Source organism: Octodon degus, unplaced genomic scaffold, assembly GCF_000260255.1.
Source record: "Octodon degus isolate 3935 unplaced genomic scaffold, OctDeg1.0 scaffold00153, whole genome shotgun sequence".
NCBI classification, from domain to species: Eukaryota; Metazoa; Chordata; class Mammalia; order Rodentia; family Octodontidae; genus Octodon; species Octodon degus.
In genome coordinates, this window is record NW_004524729.1 from 5,882,169 (window position 1) to 5,891,166 (window position 8,998).

Sequence of the window (8,998 nt, forward strand, 5' to 3'; positions counted from 1 at the left end):
GAGGGAGCGCTTCATGAGCACAGGCAGCGTCAGCAGCTCGCTCAGCTGTACTGCAGTCTCCTCCACAGCCGGCTGGGCCCAGCAGTCCACGGGGAAGGTGAAGGCCCGGGGCAGCACGTGGTGCAGGAGGTGTGTGACAGGAGGCTCTGCTGTGACAACACAGTCACTGGCTGGGGAAGGCGCTGGCCTGGGGCACCCTCCTGTCGCACTGTACTCACACATGGCCTCGTAGCTGTCCGGGTACTGCTCCAGGGGGTACAGCCGCGCTAGGCCAGCCAGGTAGGCCTGCTCCTCACCCCGGCGCCAGGACTGAGCCTCTGCCTCCGCCTCCTCCTCCCCAGGGCCAGGCTGCTCTTGGGGGCTTGTGTCTCCCTAAAGAAGCTGACCTTAACACACTGCTCACATGCAGAACCTCCACGTCCCATGGGACCCCACGTGACCCCCCAGACCATGTCCACCCAGACCTGTGGGTCCAGAGGCTGGGGTGGAGAAAGATCCACAGTGTCTTCATTTTTCTCTGGGCCTGAGAAGACACAAGCAGGAAGGGCACAGAGGTTACAGCCCAGGGCCAGCAGGACATGGGCCCCAAGGACAAGGCATCCACAGGCAGCTTCATGTGCTCTCCACCCTCGATGCCGTCTTACCTGGCTGCTGGAAGACCCCGTCTCCCTCAGGGCCTAGCTTAGCTGCAGCAGAGAGTGAGGCCTGGAGGGCCCCCTCTTCCCAACTGCCTGCTCCCAGGGTGCAGGTGGCTGGCTCCACTTCTGTAGACAGTAGTGGCCCACATTCTAAGGCAGTGCTCTTTGGCTTCGGGATGCCTGGCTGGGACCCCTGGCCAGGGAGGCTGCAAGGTAGCCAGGGGACATTGGACTCAGCTTCCAAGGACAAAGGCTGAGTGGTATGGCCATCCCAGCAAGGCCGGGAGGAAGCCAGATTCAACACATCTGCCCCAATTTGGATACTAGAGTCCGACATATGGCCGTGGATGTTCCAGCGTGGCCGGGAGGTGGCCACATTGGACGCATTCTCTCCAACCCGGATGCTGGCATCAGACACGTGGCCGTGGATGTTCCAACGTGGCCGGGAAGTGGCCACATCAGACACATTCTCTCCAACCCGGATATTGGCATCAGACACGTGGCCATGGATATTCCAACGTGGCCGGGAGGTGGCCACATCGGACACGTTCTCTCCAACCCGGATGCTGGCATCAGACACGTGGCCGTGGATGTTCCAGCGTGGCCGGGAGGTAGCCACATCGGACACATTCTCTCTGACCCGGATGCTGTCATCAGACATGTGACTATGGATGTTCCAGCGTGGCTGAGAGGTGGCCACAGCTGACACATTGTCCCTGACCTGAATGATATCCTCTGACACATTACTGTGGACATTCCAGTGTGGATGGGAGGCAGCCATTCCAGAAGCACAGCCCATGGTCCAAGTGGCTGCCCCTGAAGTGGGCACAAGGGACCACTCGGAGAGCTGACTGCTGGCCTCCTGGGCAGCACCGTGCAGGGGCAGGCCTGGCAGCGGGGGAGGCCTGTGTGTGTCTGGTGCACACTCTTCTGATCTCCCACACGTGTCCACCCACAGCTGCTGCTCCTCACTGCCCTTATTAGCAGCATTCAGAGGCTCTGGTGAAAGTGTGGCAGTTGCAGCTGGCCTCAGAACGGTACTGAAATCATATTCCTGTGGCTGGGCAGGCACCGGCCCCTCTGCTGAGGGTGCCTCTACCATGGATGAGGACAGCAGGTCTGAGCAGATGGTCCGCAGTGCCTGATCGAGCAGAGGCGGGCAATCCTGCACAGCCTCCTCAGCCCCTGAGGCCGCAGGCAGGAAGTCCACAATGCTGAGGCCGGCAGAAAACAGCCCGCTCCCGTCTGCCGGAGGCTGCAGGGCCTGCGGTCCCGGTGCATCCGACCTGCCCAGGCAATCCCCAGGCTTCTCGGGGGGCTCTGCATCATAGCTCTGGCCTCCATCTGAGTGCTCCAGGCTTTCAGGCAGGACCTGAAATGGAAGGGCACACGGGACCCAGTCTGCTCTCCTTTCCCTCTGGCCACGTGCCCCGCAGCTGTGACTGCACCCACCATGTGCTACAGGACATGGGGACAACCAAGCGAGGTACACCCAACTCAGAGCCCCAGTGGGGAACCCCAGGTCCTGTGCCAGGTCCACACCTTGGAGCATGCAAGCGGGAGGATGTCCAGTGGCTCCTGTGACCGGCGAGCCTCAGACTTGTCTCTCAGCATGCCCTGAAACACAGCCAGCAGGATGAGGGGACAGCCTCAGGAGTGCCTGCAGTACTGACCCCAGCACTCGTGGCTCCGCACAGCATCCCTACTACCACACAGAGTGCAGGAAGTACCAGCCCCACACCCTGCCTCTGCACAGCCAGATATGGCAACAGTGTCCACCACAGGAGAACTAGGCCTCTGTGCAGGGGCAGGGAGCTGATATCCTGAGGTACCTGAAGGCGCTTCTCTTCTTCCAGAAGGAAACGAAGTCTCGCACTTTCCAGCCGCTGCCTCTGGACTTTCCACAAGGCCTTCTGCTCCCGACGCGCTGCCTCTGCAGACAACTTGCTATAATGGTCGACTAGTGCCTGCCTAAAGTCACCAGAGGACATGGTCACCACCGTCCCTCTGCACCACCCAACAGGCACCCAGGCAACCTGGTTCTGGCCCTGAACTTAACTCCCTCTTCCCAAAGGCTTTGGGCTCGCCAGCCGGGTCTGTCTTTCCCTCCAGACAGGGAGGCTGTGGCAGGCTGTTGCCTGATGAAGGAGGCAAATGTCTGCTGCACAAATACCAGCAGGCCCCAGCAGAGTGGGAGCTACCTCACCCAAACACCAAAAGACCAAAGGCATATGCCAAAAACACTCAGAGCAGAACTGGTGCAGACCCAAGGACCAGAGCCTCCCAGTGGCACACAGCTGGGCCCAAACAGGAGTGGCTAGCTCCCTTGTGGCCACCCTGAGCTGGGACCATGGCCTCTGCGCCTACTTCCTTCCTCCGCCTGAGCACAGAGGCTGCTCACAGGGGAAGGCCACCCTGGCACAGGTGCAACTCCACCTGACGCTGAGCAGCACCAACGGGTGGGACAGCAGAGCATCACCTACCAGCCAGCAGTGTCTGCCCTCCTAGGAAGGGCTCCCATTAAAACAGAGAAACCCTTGCTTAGGGAAGAAGCTAATGACACCACAAGGAGATAGGACTCCTAGGAGTTTGCCTAGGCAGGCGGCCCACCTCTGCTAAATGTTAAACTAGTAAAATGTTTAGAACAAACAGAATTTACTTATAACTAGGACAAATGACAGCCGGGCATAGTGGTACATGCCTGATACCAGCACTCAGGAGGCTCACTGTGAGTCTGAGACCAGCCTGGGCTATAAAGTAAGTTCAAGACCAGCCTGAACTGAGTGTAAGACTCTGTCTCAAAAAGACCAAAAAAAAAAGGCAAATGAATACAGAGAACATAGCAACACACTATGTGCACCTTGCCTGGGCCTAGAACCCTCAAGGACAGCTGAGGAAGCCCACAGGCACACATAGCTCTAACCACTCAGCACACCTGCCTCTCTAGCTTGGCATGTGCCCGCCATGTTTCAGAAGAGGAAGTAAATTGGCTGTCACTAAGGCCAAGCCAGCCTGGGGCTTGCCAAGCCATGCCCAGGCAGCCCGCCATGCAGCCATACCTGGCCTTCTTCTCTAGCTCCTCCTCCAGGGCCTGTAGCCTCTTCTCTCGGTCACGGAGCTCACGGGCATAGCTGAAGTCCTCATCCAGCTCCTCCTGTCTGGCCGCCAGGCGCCGCTACACAATACACAGTTTCATTTGCTAAATGCAGATTCTAGGAGCCAGGACCCCCTGGGGCCGGGCTCACCCACCTCCTGGTCCTTCACAAACTGTTCCTTCAGCTGCTGAAACTGTTCTCGCTTCCGGGCATCCAAGACCATCTGTTCCGAGGTCTGCCGGTCTGCATTGGGCAAGGGAGGGGTACTGTCAGGGAACCCCAGCAGGGTCCCAGAACAGCACCAGGAAACATGGAGCCGCGCTTACCACTGAGTTCACGAAGGACCCTGGAAGCTGCCTCCCGGGCATGGGCAATTAATTCTTGTTTTGCAATTTCCATACGTAATTCCTGCAAGGTCAGCACACGAAGCATCTAGTTCTTTGCCCTCCCCAAGCTCAGTGCTGGAGAGCAGTGCAGAGCAGGGTCAGCAAGCATTATGTCCTCCACCCTGACCTCTCCAGAACAGGGCACAAGGTGAGGGCATGGGATCTCTAGCTCCAGACACCCGGCTCTTGGTGGGGACCGAGCCCTGGGCTGTGCCCACAGAGGGAATAAGGGGCGTGGAGAGGGGGCTCCCTGCTGCCCTGCAGAAATCAGGCTGTGCGGGCTTTCCTGGGAATGGCCCTGGCCCACTGTCCATCCCCTCCTCCCACAGCACCCCAGCCAAGTGTCCCTCTGAGCAGGAGGGGAGGCCACCTGAGTGGAGGGACCCCTGCCCTGCCCCGGGCACCTGGCTCAGAACACATTTCCAATATAGCCATGCACCCCGCTACACACTCTAGGTGCCCAAAGGAGCCATCCACATTGCTCAGCCACCCCAGCACCGTCCCAGCCAGCAAAGGCCGGTGTCAAGCAAGCACCTTCTCCTCCTTGCTGAGGGAACTGTGGTGGGCCGCCCGCTCCATGCGCCCAACATAGACCGCACAGTCCTTCTCAACCTCCTTCAGCTCCTCCAGGGAGAAAATCACCGAGATGCGTGGGACAGGGATATCCGACCAGCAGAGGTAGTGCTGCCAGGGAGGGTGGCAATGAGTGTGTGCAGAAGCCAGGATGGGTGGGGCTCAGGCACGGTAATCAAGACAGTTACACGCTTCTGCTCAGAAACCAAGCACCCGTAACCACAGGGCAGCACAGCCCTCATCAGTCCTGGGGAGCAAATGTCCTGACAGGAGGGGTATCACCAGCCCCCACCCTCCATGTGGGGCCTCATCGCCCCAGGGACTGCTGGACAGAACCAGCAGCAGATTCCCACAGAAGCCCTTCAGCAAAGGCTGGGAAGCCCCTGTGGGGTCTCCCACCCCCCACACAGAGCCGTATCACTCCCACTAGTCAGAACCCCTAGCCAGTGCCATCCCTGGATGCTAGTATGGGCAGAGGCCTCACCTGAGGACAGCAGAGCTTCAGCAGGTTGATGGTCTTCCCACAGACGTACACATCATGTGCCACGTGCCTCAAGAACACGGGTACACAGTCCTCCACATCTTTGGAAATGAGCACGTAGCCATGGGTCCAGTAAGATTTGTCTACATGGGGCATAACACACAGGGCCTGCAGTACTGCCTCCCAGCTCCTGGGTGCCCAGCTCTGCCCCTCAGCTCCAGCCACAGCCACCCACCTCTGCAGCCAAGGTAGTCGTCGTTCACCTGGATCATGAACTCGCCACAGACATCTCTGAAGACTCCACTGTACACCCAGTCATGGATGAACCTGCCGCACCATGGGGCCGTGAGGATGCAGGGTGGGTAGGGCTGCCCACAAGGACACTGGGTCCTAGTCCCTGTGTGGCCACCCAACCAGGCACCCACCGTGTGTAGGGCTCACAGCTGGTCTTCAGCAAGGACAGCAGTACAGGGTAGTGCTCGTTGCTGCAGTTGTCCAGCGCCTCCTGGTAGAGGTAGGACAGCAGCCTCACGCCCTGCAGAGGTGAAGGTCCGCTCACTACAGGTCCCTGCATGGACGCCGTGCTGCACGCACCAGCACCCTCTCCAGGGTGCACACTACTCACCGTTGGGAACGAAGCCCCGGGCTCTCCTCCACCAGTCCCTGGAAGCAGGGCCCCGACACCACAGAGCTCAGCCAGGTACCTAGACCAAAGGCAAGATCACAGGTGACCTGGGACGCAGGCCCCATGCTGGGCCACACTGATGAGCAAGGCCCCTGTGTACCGTCATGTTTTCCGGGGACCGGCTTCTGTGCCTGGCCGCAGCTCCAGCTCCAGCTCCAGGTCCCCGAGGCCTGCCCCTTCCCTTTTCACAACAGGGCTGCTCAGAGCTGAGGCCACGGCCATGAACCCCACATGCATGTGGGGGCCCAGGCCAGACAGGGCTGAATCAGGCAAGGGCCAATGTGGCTTTGAGGGCTGTACTCTGCCCCTGGGGCCCTCTGCCTGCAGACCTATCAAACCCACAATGAGGCTCACCGGAGCTGCCGGCCCAGCTTCTTGAAGAGAAAGCCGATGGTGAGGAGGCTCAGTGTAGGCGGTGTGGCGAGGACACAGGCTCCATAGTACTGCAGGTACCTGCGCAGGCCGCTGGTGAAGGCCTGTGAGCAAGGGCCAGGGCCACACTGCCAGATCAGCATACTGCTCCAACCCTGTACCCATGGCACAGGAGGACACAGGCGGACACAGGCGGAGCAGACGGGCCCAGACCGCCCCTAGCCCTGCCCCGGCCTGGCCCTGCCCAGATGCAGCTCTACTGGGACCACAGGCAGCACCGCATACGGCCCCACAGTTCCTCAGGATGAGGCAGCCAGGAACAACCTGTCTACCATCCCAGTGGCCTGGCCTGGCCTGGCTGGAACCACAGCACCTCCAAGGTTGCTCCAAGGCCTGAGTGCCCAGCATGACCCAGGCCCTAAAGCCAGCAGCCTCAGGTCCCCAGAGGCTTCCATGCTCAGCCCTCTAGGTCATGTCCAGCCCTCCTGTAGGATCCACCCACCTGAGCTGAAGCCTGCTATAAGCGTGCAACAAAACTGGGTTCTGGGAGGCAGGCAGGCTCGTTAGGGGCGCCTTGAAAGCCAAGGCCACCCTGCAGCACAGGACAGGGGTTCCACTAGGACAACAGAAGAGCTGAAGCAACAGACTCCTCTCCAGAACTTGGAGGCATACCTGAAACACCAGGCCCCTGCTGCAGGACGAGCCCAGTGCAGGCTGCAAGGAGAACTGGCTGAGGCGTATATAGCAGGTCCCATATGCTGCCACCTCCGACAGGATGCTGCTGATGCTCTCAGGGGAGGCACCTGACACATGGACGCCCTGCGCCACCACGAAGGCCTGAGCTGGCTACGGGCAGAGAAAGGGTCAGAGAACAGGCACCCGGACCCCAGCATGCTGCCACCCACCAGATGCACAAACAGGAGATTCTGAAAGCTAACGCACAGGCCTCAAAAGTGTACCCCGAAGAGCCCCACCTCTAGTAACAAAAGACAAACTAGAGGAAGGCACACAGTACTTCTTCCCTAACTACACAGGCAGACGTACTGCAGCTGTGCACAGGATGCTGGAAAACAAACTCCAACAACGACTTCCTGGGAAACCATGAGAGATGGGAGGGACTTGTCACTGCATGTCCCTTTCAACACTGCTTACAGTGCCTGGGGTGGGAACCACCTATGCAGCCCAGGACAACCAATCTAAAGGAGTCAGTGAAACCAGAGTGGCAGGAAAGTGACAGCTATAAATGGCTACACTGAAAAGGAAATGCCAACTCAACCCTGCAAAGCAATCAACCCAAAACTAGCAAAAGGAAAGAAATAATAGACTGTATCAGACATAAAATGGAAAATGGAAATACAAGAGGCTCAATTAAACCGAAAGCTGGGTTCTTCCCTCCCTCAACTCCCTCTTTCTCTTTCAGTGCTGATCAGTGAGTCCAGGGCTCCCACATGCTGGACTCTGCTACAACGCTACACCCAGACTTAAAGCTGGTTCTCTGGGCAGACTAATGAGCTAGCAAAGCTTTATCTAGAACAAATAAGAAAAAAATGGCAAAATATATCATGTGTAGACACAAATTCCCTAGGATGAGTATGATCATTATGTATATCTAAAATGTACCAATAAACTTAATTTTAAAACATGACTATGAATAAAACCAAAGAGATTGCTAAAATAAAAAATCAAAGTGGGGACAATGTCACTGATTTAATGAAAATAAAGCATAAGAGGGCTGGGGTGGACTGGCAAGATAGCTCAGCAGACTAAGCACCTCCTTAGGCAAGCACATGGACCGGGGTTCGATACCCAGCACCACATGTTGCACAGACCCTGCCCCTGGGCGTGCTGAGCAGGTTGCAGTCTGGGCATGGTGGAGCACACCTGTGATCCCAGAGCTCGGGGGCTGAGACAGGAGGATCGTTATGAGTCCAAGCTGCATAGTGAGACCCTGTACCAAATATATTTGAAAAAAAAAAGGCCAGCCAGATAGCTCAGTGAGGGGCTGGGGAGATGGCTCAGTGGAATAAGTGCTTCCCTGACAAGCGCAAGGGCCTGAGTTCTGAGTTCAATCCCTGGTTCCACAAAAAAAAAAAAAAAAAAAAAAAAAAACAGCTCAGTGGACCAGAATACCTGCTTAGGCAGGTGCAGCGACCGGAACTCAGGTCCCAGCATGCCGTGCCGGCCCCACCCTCCAGGCACGCAGAGACGGCAACTGAGACCGGGTGTGGTGGCACACCTATAATCTCAGCACTTGGGAGGCTGAAAACAGGAAGATCACTATGAGTCCAATCTGTGTAGTGAGGCCCTGTAGACCCTGTACTAAAATTCATGAAAAAAATAAATAAATAAGGGCCAGGGAGATAGCTCAGTGCAATAAGTGCTTGCCTGGCAAGCAGAAGGCCCTGGTACAGCTAAGTTAATTAATTAATTAATTAAAATAAATAATTTTTTTTTTTAAAAAAGGGCTGGGGAGATTGCTCAGCACATGAGCGCCTGCCTGGCAAGCACAAGTTCCTGAGATTGATCCCCAGTACCAAAATAAATAAAGCATAAGAAAATACCTACACTGGAGGTATGGTTCAGCGGTAGAGCACTGACCCAGCACACGCAGCGCCTAGGGCTCTATCCACACCATCAGCATCATCATCATTACAAAATTGGGACCAGGGAGATGGCTCAGTGGAATAAGCTCTTCCCTGGCAAGCGCAAGGGCCTGAGTTCAAACCCCGGTTCTGCCAAAATAAATAAGTAAATAAATAAATAATGAT

General features: G+C 57.1%; 1 protein-coding gene across 1 annotated transcript in view; it reads right to left on the bottom strand.

Annotated features, from left to right (window-relative positions):
- The window catches only part of Tubgcp6 (tubulin gamma complex associated protein 6), a 24,954-nt gene that overhangs the window by 1,532 nt on the left and 14,424 nt on the right, over positions 1-8,998 (bottom strand). Inside the window, exons 4-19 of the mRNA XM_023702567.1 lie at positions 6,903-7,076; positions 6,213-6,334; positions 5,799-5,877; positions 5,599-5,708; positions 5,409-5,500; positions 5,177-5,316; positions 4,654-4,803; positions 4,060-4,141; positions 3,888-3,976; positions 3,698-3,813; positions 2,471-2,609; positions 2,181-2,255; positions 645-2,010; positions 465-523; positions 219-372; positions 2-149 (exon numbers count right to left, since the gene is read on the bottom strand). Coding sequence (XP_023558335.1) covers positions 2-149; positions 219-372; positions 465-523; positions 645-2,010; positions 2,181-2,255; positions 2,471-2,609; positions 3,698-3,813; positions 3,888-3,976; positions 4,060-4,141; positions 4,654-4,803; positions 5,177-5,316; positions 5,409-5,500; positions 5,599-5,708; positions 5,799-5,877; positions 6,213-6,334; positions 6,903-7,076 — 3,095 coding nt within the window. The remainder of the gene's footprint in view (position 1; positions 150-218; positions 373-464; positions 524-644; positions 2,011-2,180; positions 2,256-2,470; positions 2,610-3,697; positions 3,814-3,887; positions 3,977-4,059; positions 4,142-4,653; positions 4,804-5,176; positions 5,317-5,408; positions 5,501-5,598; positions 5,709-5,798; positions 5,878-6,212; positions 6,335-6,902; positions 7,077-8,998) is intronic.